Here is a 17,029-nt window from a genome sequence, read left to right as displayed (position 1 = left end):
TAGACCATGAACAAATGCATGTCATTAGACATTGCCTTAACAGTTTCTTGTTCATCGCTTTCCTTTACAACCGGACGGTAGTTTACCGAAAGGTAATATACGGAACAAGTAAACTGGATGTGTGCTTTCCGATACCGGGATAGCAGTGGATTACACGAACCTAAATGTGTTTAGCCAAAATATTGATCCACAAATATATTTTGCAACACCGATGGTGGGTCAAATCAGAAAACTTGTCTAGGGTAAAATCTAGCTTGAATTTTTAAAAGATCAAATGTTTTCATAAAGATCCAATTTCCTAAAGGATCTACATTTTTATAGTCATGTGGGACTGTAAACCGCCTTTTAAATGTGCACTTTGCTTTGGAAACCGAAAGTAAATCGGCTATTTGATTGCAAGTGTCGTTGACCTAAACCCAAGGCAACTGTGGATGACACACCCACCTTTAACCATGGTTCTATTGTTAATATCATTGTTTATACCGCTCTATCAGATACAACGAGGGATTTGAGAGCCACGTAAGCCAATCGAAACACTTTTCTTTTACTCGATTTGACATCCACAAAAAATATATCGATTGAATCTCGTTGAAGATCATCGGGGCACTCCAAGGTTTGCCTTTGAACACCAAATTGTTGCAATTTTTCCATATGCAATACAAACCTATCCACTTTAATGCCTGCCATATTTCGGGGGCATTACACGAAACCGGGCGTGAGAGACTAATGAGATCCTCGAGGAAGAAAGGGCTCGAGAAGCTAAGATTCCACCATTTGTGAATTCGATCCCAAATTTTCTTAGCATGCTTGCAAGAGACAAGAGCATGATCAAGAGATTCAAGGTCGTCATCACAAACGGGGCATCTCACACTATGAAGGTCAATACCGCGTTTGTCAAGTTCAATTTTAACAGGCAGACGTTTGAGTTGTGTTCTACAAATAAAGACTTCCACCTTTTTCAGTGCAAGTTTGTTTCTCATTGTACCCTGCTGCGAAGATGAAGCCTGATTTTGTTCTTCTATGATGGACGTTAGTTTTTTAACTGAGAAGAGCCCATTGCTTGCGAAAGCCCACGGCCATGTATCATTCATGTTCTGATCCAGAATAGCTGATGACAGAAGAGATTGCAGACCATTCAATTCAGAAGCTGTACAGCCAGAAGGAACTCGAATCCAATTCCACGAAAAGATAGTATCTGCAGACCCCATTTGTATTCGCTGCTGGACACGAGCATCTGGGTTGGATTCTAACCTGTAAAGTCTTGGAAAAAGGGTGCTGAGTTTATCTTGACTAATCCAATGTTCGGTCCAAAAAGACGCGTTGTTCCCGCAGCCAATTTTTTTAACGAATGAGTTGCTAAACGCCACTTGGGAATCGTCCAAGAGAGCACCTGTTGCAATTATATTAAGCCACACACAAGATGAAGAAGTGTGATTCGAGACAATCCTCGACATTAAACCACTACACGGACCATAAATGCTTTTAATAATTTTGACCCAAAAAGACTCAGTTTCGGTTTTGAACCTCCACCACTATTTACCCAACAAAGCTAAGTTTTTGTATTTTAAAGACCCGAGATTAAGACCCCCCTTTTCATATGAGGATATAACCTTTTCCTATTTGACCCAATTAATAAAATTGCCCGAACCCGAACCGCCCTAAAAGAACACTCTCCTCACACACTCTAATAATTTGATCACACTCGATGGAGCACGAAATAGTGAGAAGAAGTAAAACGGAAGACTATTGAGAACCGACTTAATTAGTACTAATCTTCCTCCGAAAGACAAAGAACGCATTTTCCAACCCGAGAGCCTAGCTTTGAATTTCTCAAGTACCGGGTTCCAATCTTTCAACTTTTTCATGTTATTCCCAATCGGCAACCCTAAGTACACAAAAGGAAGTTTGCCTAATTGACACCCGATGTGACTAGCTACCCGAGTAACTTCTTCATAGTTAACCCCGACACCATAGAGACAACTTTTTTGAAAGTTGACCTTTAAACCGGACGATAATTCAAAACACTTTAGGAGATTCCGTAAGTTTAAGGCGTTCAATCTACCCCATTCACCGAAAAATATCGTGTCATCCGCAAATTGGAGGTGTGAAACAAGAACTCTATCATGACCCACTTCCACCCCCTTAAAAAGACCTTTATCGATAGCCACTTTAGTTAAAATATTAAGCCCTTCCGCCGCCAAGATAAAAAGGAAGGGCGAAAGAGGGTCACCTTGTCGGAAGCCTCTCCCAAGAGAAAATTCCTTGGTGGGAGAGCCGTTTACCAACACGGAGATAGAGGCCGATTTAAGACAAGCATCAATCCAATTTATCCATTTTTCCCGAACCCCATGCACTTCATTTCCTCGAATAGGAAGCATCAATTTAGACTATCGAAGGCTTTCTCAAAATCAACTTTGAAGATAATACCTTGCTTGTGGTTACTCTTAAGATAATCAACGGCTTCGTTTGCGATAAGGATTCCATCTCAGATATATCTATCCTTTAAGAACGCGCTTTGTTCCGAGCCAATAAGATTTGGTAAAACCTTCCTAAGCCTATTCGATAGCATTTTTGCCACAATTTTATAGTAGCTACTTATAAGGCTAATAGGTCGGAAATCACCCAATCCCAAAGACTCGGGCTTTTTTGGAACAAGTGTTACGAATGATGCGTTGCACCCTCTAGAAATCTCCTCTTTTGCCCAGAACCAATTGATAGCATTATGAAGATCACCCTTAATAATATCCCAAAAAACCTTGTAGAAACGAAGATTAAAACCATCGGGTCCCGGAGCCTTACTACTACCACAATCCTTAACCGCTTCATATATCTCTTCGATAGAAAAATTAGATTCCAAAGCCTCGGCTTCGCTGTTCGAGATCGAGGGGTATAACAGATCTTCTAGAGATGGTCTCAGCACATCAGGTTCTTCAAAGATTGCTTTGTAATGTTTAAAAACCTCTTCTTTGATGTCGTTTGGGTTTTCATTCCATACTCCATCGATTTGAAGGCCCCGGATATTGCTCTTGTTATACTTATTTCTTATGAGTGAATGAAAAAACTTTGAGTTCTCATCCCCCATCGATTGCCCAACGAACTCGAGCTTTCTATTTTAACATATCTGATTTTATGTTTTCCTTTTCCAACCATGCTTTCCTTTTTTCTCTCCACGAAGCCAATTTAGAATCACTAATCTGGCCTGATTCGGCCTTGATCTCTAATTCTGCAGTTTCCTTTTTTAAAGACTCAATCTCGATATCAATTAGCTCGTAATGTTGTTTGCTCCAGTTTTAGAGGGCTGCCTTTACTCCTTGTAATTTGACCTTGAATTTAATATCCAATCTGGTACCATTATAATCAGTAGAGTTTCATGTATCCTTCACGATTTAAGATGCCACTTTGTCGCTGAACCAGATTTCAAATACTTTGAAGGGTTTTGGCCCGAAATTCCGATCTTCGTCTTTGAAAGCTATGGGGCAATGATCTGATTTAGTTCTGTCTAGGGTTACGGCTGAAATGTTTCCCCAAGTTGTTAAAAATTTCCCGGATACTAGGAACCGGTCCAGTTTGCTAAACTTGGTCCCGTCGTCACTGATTCGAGTAAACAAACGCCCTCCAGTGTGAATTTCAACCAAACCACTTGAATTGATAAAAATGTTGAATCTATTTGCTCTATTAGCATCGAAAACGCAATTTAGTCTTTCATACCCGTACCTGACTTCATTGAAATCACCGCAAACCACCCACGCTTCATCATCATTCTCGACAATTTTCTGTAGCGAATCCCATAACCTTTGTTTTTTTGAGTCGTCGTGCGGCCTGTAAACATTCAGGATGTTCAGAATAACCCTGCGTTTCCAAACCCCACGAACACCAATTACACAGTCAAATCTAATCACATTCGAAGCTTCAAAATCATCACCATCCCAAATGAGCAATTGTCCGCCTGACTTACCGATCATTTCCTGTTGTATAAAATTACACTTATCCGACCCCCACAACGAATATATCCAAGAATTTTCAACGACATGTAGCTTAGATTCCTGGATGGCCAAAAATGTAATCTAAGGTAAGCGTAAGCTAAGGTAAGCTAAATGTAATCTAAGATAATCTAAGGTAATCTAGGGTAATCTAAGGTAATTATCCTAAGTGTTAATATGTTTTTAGTTCTTGCTACTGATTCCCTGGTATTTCGATAACAGAGCTTCGCACGAACTATTCAACAAACCAAGTGGCCAGATCAACTACGAATAGGCACGATCCTTTTCGTCCTAATATAATTGGAGACTGTTCGAAAAATCCAACAACCAAGTCCGTGTATAATTGTCTTTCTTAGACACCAGTAAATATTTGCAAATAGGTTTATAGAAGCAGTATTGTCTAATACCAGGTCCCCGACAGCGGCGCCAAAAACTCACACCTCTCCGATATGACCAAAACGGAAGGTTTTATTTATACGGTGTTGTTAGGTCGCAAGACGTCAGAATCAGCTATCGAGAGAGGATGCAATAGTTTTAAATTTATATTTAGCGGGGCCTAAATCGTACTACTCCTTATTATAGTGAGTAAGGGAAGTATGACCTAGGGTCAAATTTTTAAGAGATCAGTAAAAATCGAACCTATATTTATAACTTAAGATAATTATAAAGTAGAGGAGTAGTTGTAAATTACCTAATTTTGGATTTTCTAGTTTATAAGATAAAATAAAGTAAATGCGATAAAATTTGTAATTCAGATAAGATTAAGGCAAGTGCATATTATGATTTTGTTAGTTACTTTGTCGAGATTATGAAATGTTGGGTTATGATGAAAGGACCCGTTCATATACATTATAAACGATTCACAATAGTTGATTACATCGCGAGGTATTTGACCTCTATATGATACATTTTACAAACATTACATTTGTTTTTAAAAGGCAAACTTTCTTTACATCAAAAATTGACAGGCATGCATACCATTTCATAATATCCACTGTCCAACTATAAAATTGACTTAATAATAATCTTTGATGAACTCAATTGTAGTGACCCAAAATTTTCCATGTTTTTACATATTAAATGAAATTGATATTTACATGATTAAATGTTTCCAACATGTTAAGCAATCAAACTTGTTAAGACTTGATTAATTGAAATAGGTTTCATATAGACAATTGACCACCCAAGTTGACCGGCGATTCACGAACGTTAAAACTTGTAAAAACTATATGATGACATATATATGGATATATATATAGTTAACATAATATTATGATAAGTAAACATATCATTAAGTATATTAATGATGAACTACATATGTAAAAACAAGACTACTAACTTAATGATTTTGAAACGAGACATATATGTAACGATTATCGTTGTAACGACATTTAATGTATATATATCATATTAAGATATATTAATACATCATGATATCATAATAATGTAATAATTTAACATCTCATTTGATTTAATAAACAATGGGTTAACAACATTTAACAAGATCGTTAACCTAAAGGTTTCAAAACAACACTTACATGTAACGACTAACGATGACTTAACGACTCAGTTAAAATGTATATACATGTAGTGTTTTAATATGTTTTCATACACTTTTGAAAGGCTTCAAGACACTTATCAAAATACTTCTACTTAACAAAAATGCTTACAATTACATCCTCGTTCAGTTTCATCAACAATTCTACTCGTATGCACCCGTATTCGTACTCGTACAATACACAGCTTTTAGATGTATGTACTATTGGTATATACACTCCAACGATCAGTTCTTAGCAGCCCATGTGAGTCACCTAACACTTGTGGGAATCATCATTTGGCAACTAGCATGAAATATCTCATAAAATTACAAAAATATGAGTAATCATTCATGGCTTATTTACATGTAAACAAAATTACACATCCTTTATATCTAATCCATATACCAATGACCAAAAACACCTATAAACACTTTCATTCTTCAATTTTCTTCATCTAATTAATCTCTCTCAAGTTCTATCTTCAAGTTCTAAGTGTTCTTCATAAATTCTACAAGTTCTAGTTTCATAAAATCAAGAATACTTCCAAGTTTGCTAGCTTACTTCCAATCTTATAGAGTGATCATCTAACCTCAAGAAATCTTTATTATTTACAGTAAGATATCTTTCTAATACAAGGTAATACTCATATTCAAGCCATCCAAGGATCCTTTGAAGCTAAATCCATTTTTCTCATTTCCAGTAGCTTTATCCAGAAAACTTGAGGTAGTAATGATGTTCATAACATCATTCGATTCATACATATAAAGCTATCTTATTCGAAGATTTAAACTTGTAATCACTAGAACATAGTTTAGTTAATTCTAAACTTGTTCGCAAACAAAAGTTAATCCTTCTAACTTGAATTTTAAAATCAACTAAACACATGTTCTATATCTATATGATATGATAACTTAATAATTTAAAACCTGGAAACACGAAGAACACTGTAAAACCGGACATACGCCGTCGTAGTAACACCGCGGGCTGTTTTGGGTTAGTTAATTAAAAACTATGATAAACTTTGATTTAAAATTTGTTCTTCTGGGAAAATGATTTTTCTTATAAACATGAAACTATATCCAAAAATCATGGTTAAACTCAAAGTGGAAGTATGTTTTCTAAAATGGTCATCTAGACGTCGTTCTTTCGACTGAAATGACTACCTTTACAAAAACGACTTGTAACTTATATTTCCGACTATAAACCTATACTTTTTCTGTTTAAATTCATAAAATAGAGTTCAATATGAAACCATAGCAATTTGATTCACTCAAACGGATTTAAAATGAAGAAGTTATGGGTAAAACAAGATTGGATAATTTTTCTTGTTGTAGCAACGTGAAAATTGGTAACAAATCTATATTAATCATATCCTAGCTAACTTATATTGTATTATACATGTATTATACATGTATTCTAATATATTATGTAATCTTGGGATACCATAGACACGTATGCAAATGTTTTGACATATCATATCGACCCATGTGTATATATTATTTGGAACAACCATAGACACTCTATATGCAGTAATGTGGGAGTTAGCAATACAGGGTTGAGGTTGATTCCAAAAATATATATACTTTGAGTTGTGATCTAGCCTGAGACGTGTATACGCTGGGTCGTGGATTGATTCAAGATAATATATATCAATTTTTTTTCTGTACATCTAACGTTGGACAACTAGTTGTAGGTTACTAACGAGGACAGCTGACTTAATAAACTTAAAACATCAAAATGTATTAAAAGTATTGTAAATATATTTTGAATATACTTTGATATATATGTACATATTTGTTATAGGTTCGTGAATCGACCAGTGGCCAAGTCTTACTTCCCGACGAAGTAAAAAATCTGTGAAAGTGAGTTATAGTCCCACTTTTAAAATCTAATATTTTTGGGATGAGAATACATGCAGGTTTTATAAATGATTTACAAAATAGACACAAGTACGTGAAACTACATTCTATGGTTAAATTATCGAAATCGAATATGCCCCTTTTTATTAAGTCTGGTAATCTAAGAATTAGGGAACAGACACCCTAATTGACGTGAATCCTAAAGATAGATCTATTGGGCCTAACAAACCCTATCCAAAGTACCGGATGCTTTAGTACTTCAAAATTTATATCATATCCGAAGGGTGTCCCGGAATGATGGGGATATTCTTATATATGCATCTTGTTAATGTCGGTTACCAGGTGTTCACCATATGAATGATTTTTATCTCTATGTATGAGATGTATATTGAAATATGAAATCTTGTGGTCTATTGTTACGATTTGATATATATAGGTTAAACCTATAACTCACCAACATTTTTGTTGACGTTTAAAGCATGTTTATTCTCAGGTGAATATTAAGAGCTTCCGCTGTTGCATACTAAAATAAGGACAAGATTTGGAGTCCATGTTTGTATGATATTATGTAAAAACTGCATTCTAGAAACATATGTCGATGTAATATATTTCTATTGTAAACCATTATGTAATGGTCGTGTGTAAACAGTATATTTTAGGTTATCATTATTTGATAATCTACGTAATGCTTTTGAAACCTTTATTGATAAAATAAAGGTTATGGTTGTTTTAAAAATCAATGCAGTCTTTGAAAAATGTCTCATATAGAGGTCAAAACCTCGCAACGAAATCAATTAATATGGAACGTTTATAATCAATATGAACGGGACATTTCATCAATGACTCGAATGCAACGTTCTCGAAATATGCTATGAAAGACTCCAAGTAATATCTTGAAAATGAGCAAACGCACAGCGGAAGATTTCTTTCAATCCTGAGAATAAACATGCTTTAAGGTGTCAACCAAAAGGTTGGTGAGTTCATTAGTTTATCATAATCATTCAATTTCATCAATTTAATAGACCACAAGAATTTCATTTCCAGTTCTCATAAATATACGTCCCATGCATAGAGACAAAAATAATTCATATGGTGAACACCTGGTAACCGACATTAACAAGATGCATATAAGAATATCCCCTATCATTCTGGGAAATTCTTCGCACATGATAAAAACGAATTCGAAGTACTAAAGCATCTGGTACTTTGGATGGGGTTCGTTAGGCCCAATAGATCTATCTTTAGGATTCGCGTCAATTAGTATATCGGTTTACTAATTCTTAGGTTACCAAGCAAAAGGGGCTTATTCGGCTTCGATCATTCACCCATATAATGTAGTTTCAATTACTTGTGTCTATTTCGTAAAACATTTATAAAAATTGCGCATGTATTCTCAGCTCAAAAATATAAAGGGTAAAAAGACAAAAGAAACTTGTAATGACCCGCACTTTTTCGATCGTTCTATACTTATAAGATTAATATTTACATAAATTAAACCTTACCAACATGATAAGCAATCCAAATTGTTGAGACTTATGTTTTTGAAATGAGTTTTACACAACGTTTGACCGTCTAGTTTGACCGATGATATCATGAACTATACAATATATGATAATTATACGTTTGTGTATATATATGTATATATACATATTTAACATGATCCAAGAATGTTTTAATATCTCATTTTGTATTAATAACAATAAGTTATAAGTATATTTTGAAACTACTAACTTAAGTTTTCAAAACGATAACCATACGTAACGTTATTTGACATAAATACTTATGACCTATAATGTTTATACATATATCGTATAAGTAATGTATTTAATCACTTTTTAAGGACTTAAATACATAAAACAATATAAGTGTATTCACAAAAGATAGCTATATTTGAATTCTCATTCCATTTTTCACAAAATTTCTATACGTATATCTAGAGTACATGTACTCGTATCATACCTAGCTTCTATACATATTTACTATTGGTATATACACATCAAATCACCACCAACCAGCCCTTGTTCAATGCCTTATGTATAAGGTAACTACTTTTGTTATCTAGTATGACAATTTCACATGATTAAAAGATTTTTTCACAAAATTACAAACTTATACACCTTTTACATCACCATTTATACTCCATCCATTTTCAATTTTTGATTCATTTTTACCTCAAACCTCTAGCTAAAAACACACACACTTTTAAGAGTCTTGAACTCCATAACCATTCAGCTAATATCCATGAAAATCTAGCCATAAAAACATCACTTAATCACCATAAGAAAACTCTTACAAAAACACTTCAAGAATCCTTCCAAGAACACAAACTTACTTCCAATCTTTCATCCAATTCCATCACCCTTTTGGTTCTAGGTTCTTACTCCTCTTTTACAGCAATCTTGTCCAAGTAACTTGAGGTAGTAACTTTGTTCATAACCTTATTCGATTCATATATATATATAGCTATCTTATTTTGTGGTATAAAATTTTAACAACAAGAACATAGTTTGAATGTTTTCAAACTTGTTTGCAAACTAAATAGATCCTTCTAACTTAACTTTTAAAATACTTCAAGACCTGTAATATATCATAAATATATGCTAACTTAACAAGGTAAAACTTGGTTTTTCAAAGAACACCTTAAAAACTGTTTTTACGACGTCGGAGTGCAACCGGGGGCTGTTTTGGGTTGGATAATTAAAAACCATCTTAGACTTTGAATTGGAGGTTTATTTTCTGGAAAAATGATTTTTACTATGAATATGATAACACATAAAAATTTCATGATTTAACTCAAAGTATAAGTATTTTTAGAAAAATAATCATTTAAGGTTGTTTACATGATGGAAAATGATTAACTTCATAAGTTTCACTAAAGTTTGACCTATGACCTGTGATTTCGAATACAAACTAAGGTATTTACAGTTCATAGTCTTAAAGAGGGACTCGATCCAAGGAAGTGGCAAGTTGAATCAACGAAAACGGAGTTGTAACGAAGAAACTATGACCAAAACGAGATCGGATATCTAAGACTAGTTTAGCTACGAAAATAATTGGAGAAAATTAAATAAATCACATCTTTTTAAAATAACATGATATTTTATATATATGTACTCATAATTTAATTTTATATGGTTCAGGATCACCCGTAAACAATACGAGAAGATTAATCATAAGATCCCATGATTGTACGCAACACGTCATTTGACAACACCGGTACTTTATGTACGCAACACGTCATTTGAAAACACCGGTACCGTGGGTCAAGATTAATCTCGACCAATACATATACGATGGGGGTTTTATTTATTTCATTGGGGGTTTATTAAACACCTAAAAATGAACCATTTAAAATTGAATTACTAACATCGGACTGCTAACTACGGACTAAGGAATTATTAAAAGTATTAAAAGTATTATAAGTATATATATGTGAAGTTTGTTTAAAAAGAAAAGGTATTGATATATTATATATGGATAGGTTCGTGATATCAATCGGAGACCAAGTCGAAATTACATATCTTCAAGACAAAAGTGAGTATATAGTCCCACTTTTAAACTCTAAATATTTCGGGATGAGAATACATGTATTTTATGTTTTACGTTATGGACACAAGTAACTGAAAAATATATTCTACGTTGAGTTGTACCACTGGCATACTTCCCTGTAACTTGGTAACTGTTATTTACAGCGGTATTGTAAACGCGAATCCTGTTGATAGATCTATCGGGCCTGACAACCCCAACCGGACTGGACGACCAGTATTCAACGGTTGCACAGTACTTCGTTTCGTGACTACACTTGGTACGGTGTAGTAAGATTTCATAATAAAGGGAATATGCGACGTGATTAAATGTTAAGTATGGTTACCAAGTGCTCAACCACTTAGAATATTTTTATTAAAATGTTTATATATGAAATCTTGTGGTCTATATATATATATTGCTGCCGGCATTAAACCTATATCTCACCAACTTTATGTTGACGTTTTAAACATGTTTATTCTCAGGTAATAATTAGAAGCTTCCGCTGCAACATGTTGAATTTAAACAAGATCTTGAGTATGCATATTTGTGTCAAAAATAAAACTGCATATCGGAGGATTTGTAATGTAAAATATGCTAGAAATCGTATTGTTATCATCACATGTAAAGTTTGTAAGTCTAAGATTATCGCTAAACGATAATTATTTTTATTTTGTCTAAAGCTTGTATCAAAATAAGAATTATGGTTTGTAATGTAAAATATATGCAGTTGTTCTTTTAAAAATGTCGCATATAGAGGTCAATACCTCGCAATGAAATCATACGTTATCTAACACGTTCTTATGGTTAAGGACGGGTTATGACAAAACTCAACCAACCGGGAGAAGAATCGGAACCGGAAGAAGAAATAGAACCAGTGGGGAAATAATAAAATGGTTAAGTAGAAGAAAATCCTCAACCAACCGACCAAAGTTAATTATAGTCAATGGTGTTTCCGCCAAGGAAGCAAAGTATTGGGAGGATTACCAATTCTCCGATGAATCGGATCCCGACAAGGATTCCGATGATGTTATAGAAATTACCCCAACACAATTTAATAAGGCAAAAGAGAACAATATGGGAAAGGGCATAAAAATAGAGAAATTTGATTCCAAACACGATGAACTTTATATGTATCGTCAACACCCGTATTTCTTAAGTTGTGACAATAACCCGGGAACCTCTAAACCACCAGGTTTTTCTAAACCAATGTGGAAAAAGACGGCTCGTATTAGGGGAATATCATATATCCCTAGAAACTTGGCAAAACGAACCAAAACTGAAGAAGAAGAAACGAGCGAGTCGGAATAAGATAGTTGTATTCGTGTGGTGTAATATATGTAATATAGTGTGCTTATGCTTTATGATATATGTAAAAATTGCTTGTATTAATAAGTATTTTTTTTATGAATCTAACTCTTGTCTATTTTACAGTATAAAAAACACAAAATGGATAGACAACCCAATATTTTAAGAGACCTACCCGGAGACATGATTGATGAAATCTTGTCTAGAGTCGGTCAGAATTCCTCGGCACAACTATTTAAGGCGAGATCAGTTTGAAAGACATTCGAAGAACGTTCCAAGAATGCCTTGATTTATAAAAGGCTTTCGTTCGAAAGATGGGGGATATCACAATGGGAAATCCATAAGTTACGATGTGTTTACTTTGACGCATATATTGCGGGGAACCCAAATGCTATTTTACGCAATGGGTTAAGAAATTATTTTGACTCAATATATCCGAATATAGGACTTCGTGATTTAGAAAAAGCGGCTAACATGCAACATAAAGAAGCATGTTATGCTTACGGGTTAGTAATGTTCGCTTCTCACCATAGTGAGAACAAGAACATCGGGCTACAACTATTAAACAAAACGTTCCCACAAGTGACGGAGTCGATAATTGGGGTAAGAAATGAGGTTTTTAGGTTATTACGAGACTGTTGGTCATTACGTAACCTTCATCCTTTTGACAATGTTACAATACATTGTCTTACTATCGGTCACAACGGTTATGTTCTACAAAACCAAGGATGGGAAGTGGTATTAGTAAAACCAGAATGCATGACTTGTTTCTGGACGTATGAGTTACGTGTCTTTATTGCCTTTGCTGAACGCCTTATTTATTAACTAGAATTATCTTCGCAACTACTTTGTATCAAAGTTTTATGTGCTATATTTCATGATATATGTAAAAAAAAAGCGGTATTGTAAGTTTGCAAGTTATTGTATAAAGGTTTGAATATGATATTTTTTTTTGTGATTAGTTTTTCATATAGAATTGTAGTAGTTGAAATGGTATGTTAGCTACTAAGTATGAACTTAACGGGTAGGTACTACCCGAATTAAAGAGTATAAAGCGCTAATATGAAGAAAGAGCTTTTATAAATAAGTTCATATTACGCTACAAAATACTATTGACTACTCTTGATATTCTATATGATTAACTCATTTCATTTGACTATTTTGAAGGAAATGGCACCAACTACTCGACACACCTTGAATATGAGCGAAGAGGAATTTCATGCCATTCTTGCTTCAAACATAGCCGCAGTACAGGCTGCGCTACATACCAACAATAACTCCGAATCTAGCAATGCAGCTAACGGCGCAAGAAATCGTGTAAGATGCACCTACAAAGAATTCACTGCCTGCAAACCTTTGGAATTTGATGGAACCGAAGGACCGATCGGATTGAAACGGTGGACCAAGAAGGTCGAATCGGTGTTTGCCATAAGTAAGTGTACTGAAGAGGACAAAGTGAAGTACGCTACGCATACCTTCACAGGTACTGCGTTAACATGGTGGAATACCTATCTAGAGCAAGTGGGACAAGATGATGCTTACGCACTACCGTGGCCAGCATTCAAGCACTTGATGAACGAGAAGTACCATCCCAGAACCGAGGTCAATAAGCTCAAGACAGAACTTAGAGGGTTACGAACCCAAGGATTTGATATTACCACGTACGAAAGACGATTCACAGAATTGTGCCTATTGTGTCCGAGAGCGTTCGAAGATGAGGAAGAGAAGATCGACGCGTTTGTGAAAGGATTACAGGAAAGAATCCAAGAAGATATAAGTTCACACGAGCCCACCTCCATACAACATGCATGTAGAATGGCTCACAAACTAGTGAACCAGATTTAGGAAATAATTAAAGAACAGGCGGCTGAAGAGGCCAATGTGAAGCAAGTCAAAAGAAAGTGGGAGGAAAACGGTGATAAGAATCACCAATACAACAACAACAGCAATTACAACAATAATCGCAACAACTATCCCAACAATCGCAACATCAATCGCAACTACAACAAACGGCCCAACAACAACAACAACAGCAACTACAACAATCATCCCAACAACAATAACAACCGCAACAACAACAACAATCAGAAGCAGCTATGCCAAAGGTGTGAAAAGTATCATTCAGGGTTCTGCACCAAATTTTGCAACAAGTGTAAAAGAAATGGTCATAGTGCGGCGAAGTGTGAGGTCTACAGACCAGGGGTTAACAGAACGAAAGGAACAAATGGTGTCGGAACAAGTAATGGCGGAGCAAGTAGTTTCGGAGCAAGTTATGCCAATGTAGTTTGTTATAAATGTGGAAAACCGGGCCACATTAATAGAAATTGCCCGAACCAGGAAAACACGAATGGACAAGGCCGTGGAAGAGTTTTCAATATTAATGCGACAGAGGCACAGGAAGACCAGGAGCTTGTTACGGGTACGTTTCTTATTGACAATAAATCTGCTTACGTTTTATTTGATTCAGGTGCGGATAGAAGCTATATGAGTAGAGATTTTTGTGCTAAATTAAGTTGTCCATTGACGTCGTTGGATAGTAAATTTTTACTCGAATTAGCAAACGGTAAATTAACTTCAACAAATTATATATGCCGGAAACGAGAAATTAAACTGGGTAGCGAAATATTTTAGATTGATTTGATACCCGTAGAGTTAGGGAGTTTTGATGTAATAGTTGGCATGGACTGGCTGAAGAAGGTGAAAGCAGAGATCGTATGTTATAAAAATGCAATTCGCATTGTACGAGAAGAAGGAGAACCCTTAATGGTGTACGAAGAAAAGGGCAACATGAAGCTACATCTTATTAGTAATTTGAAGGCACAAAAACTAATAAGAAAAGGTTGCTATGCTGTTCTAGCACACGTCGAGAAAGTACAAACTGAAGAAAAGAGCATCAATGATGTTCCCGTCGCAAAAGAATTTCCTGATGTATTTCCGAAAGAATTACCGGGACTACCTCCACATCGATCTGTTGAATTTCAAATAGATCTTGTACCAGGAGCTGCACCAATAGCTCGTGCTCCTTATAGACTCGCACCCAGCGAGATGAAAGAACTGCAAAGCCAACTGCAAGAACTATTAGAACGTGATTTCATTCGACCAAGCACATCACTATGGGGAGCTCCTATTTTGTTTGTCAAGAAGAAGGATGGTACATTTAGGTTGTGTATTGACTATAGAGAGTTGAACAAACTTATCATCAAAAACCGTTATCCACTGCCGAGAATTGACGACTTATTTGATCAACTACAAGGCTCGTTGGTTTATTCGAAGATCGATTTACGTTCTGGATATCATCAAATGCGAGTAAAGGAGGTTGATATTCCAAAAACTGCTTTTAGGACGCGTTATGGTCATTACGAGTTTATGGTTATGCTGTTTGGATTGACTAACGCACCAGCTGTGTTCATGGACCTTATGAACCGAGTGTGTGGGCCATATCTTGACAAGTTTGTCATTGTTTTCATCGATGACATACTTATTTACTCAAAGAATGATCAAGAGCACGAAGAACATTTGAGAAAAGTGCTAGAAGTATTGAGGAAAGAAAAACTGTACGCTAAGTTTTTAAAGTGTGCATTTTGGTTAGAAGAAGTTCAATTTCTCGGTCACATAGTGAACAAAGAAGGTATCCAGGTGGATCGGGCAAAGATCAAAACCGTTGAAATTTGGGAAACCCCAAAAACTCCGAAGCATATACGTCAATTTTTAGGATTGGCTGGTTACTACAGAAGATTCATCCAAGATTTCTCCAAAATAGCAAAACCCTTGACTGCATTAACACATAAAGGGAAGAAATTTGAATGGAAGGATGAACAAGAGAAGGCGTTTCAATTATTGAAGAAAAAGCTAACTACGGCACCTATATTGTCATTGCCTGAAGGGAATGATGATTTTGTGATTTATTGTGACGCATCAAAGCAAGGTCGTTGTGTATTAATGCAACGGATGAAGGTGATTGCTTATGCGTCTAGACAATTGAAGATTCACGAGCAAAATTATACGACGCATGATTTGGAATTAGGCGCGGTTGTTTTTGCATTAAAGACTTGGAGGCACTACTTATATGGGGTCAAAAGTATTATATATACCGACCACAAAAGTCTTCAACACATATTTAATCAGAAACAACTAAATATGAGGCAGCGTAGGTGGATTAAATTGTTGAATGATTACGACTTTGAGATTCGTTACCACCCGGGGAAGGCAAATGTGGTAGCCGACGCCTTGAGCAAAAAGGACAGAGAACCCATTCGAGTAAAATCTATGAATATAATGATTCACACTAACCTTACTACTCAAATAAAGGAGGCACAACAAGGTGTTTTAAAATAGGGAAATTTAAAGGATGAAATACCTAAAGGATCGGAGAAGCATCTTAATATTTGGGAAGACGGAACCCGGTATAGGGCTGAAAAAATTTGGGTACCAAAATTTGGAGATATGAGAGAAATGGTACTTAGAGAAGCTCATAAAACCAGATACTCAATACATCCTGGAACGGGGAAGATGTAAAAGGATCTTAAGAAACATTTTTGGTGGCCAGGTATGAAAGCCGATATTGCTAAATATGTAGAAGAATGTTTGACGTGTTCTAAGGTCAAAGCTGAACATCAGAAACCATCAGGTCTACTACAACAACCTGAAATCCCGGAATGGAAATGGGAAAACATTACCATGGATTTCATTACTAAATTGCCAAGGACTGCAAGTGGTTGTGATACTATTTGGGTAATAGTTGATCGTCTCACCAAGTCAGCACACTTTCTGCCAATAAGAGAAGATGACAAGATGGAGAAGTTAGCACGACTGTATTTGA

The 17,029-nt window shown here is 35.5% G+C and overlaps 1 protein-coding gene across 1 annotated transcript; it reads right to left on the bottom strand.

Moving 5' to 3' along the window:
* Positions 1 to 470: 470 nt before the first annotated feature.
* On the bottom strand, positions 471 to 1,454 carry LOC139839671 (uncharacterized). The gene has a single exon (XM_071829803.1). It carries the CDS (start codon positions 1,452 to 1,454, stop codon positions 471 to 473), a length of 984 nt encoding a protein of 327 aa, XP_071685904.1.
* Positions 1,455 to 17,029: the final 15,575 nt, after the last annotated feature.

The sequence above is a fragment of the Rutidosis leptorrhynchoides genome, chromosome 1 (genome assembly GCF_046630445.1).
Source record: "Rutidosis leptorrhynchoides isolate AG116_Rl617_1_P2 chromosome 1, CSIRO_AGI_Rlap_v1, whole genome shotgun sequence".
Taxonomy (NCBI): domain Eukaryota; kingdom Viridiplantae; phylum Streptophyta; class Magnoliopsida; order Asterales; family Asteraceae; genus Rutidosis; species Rutidosis leptorrhynchoides.
Note: the sequence above shows the minus strand (reverse complement) of the source record. Positions and strands in the feature narration are given on the sequence as shown.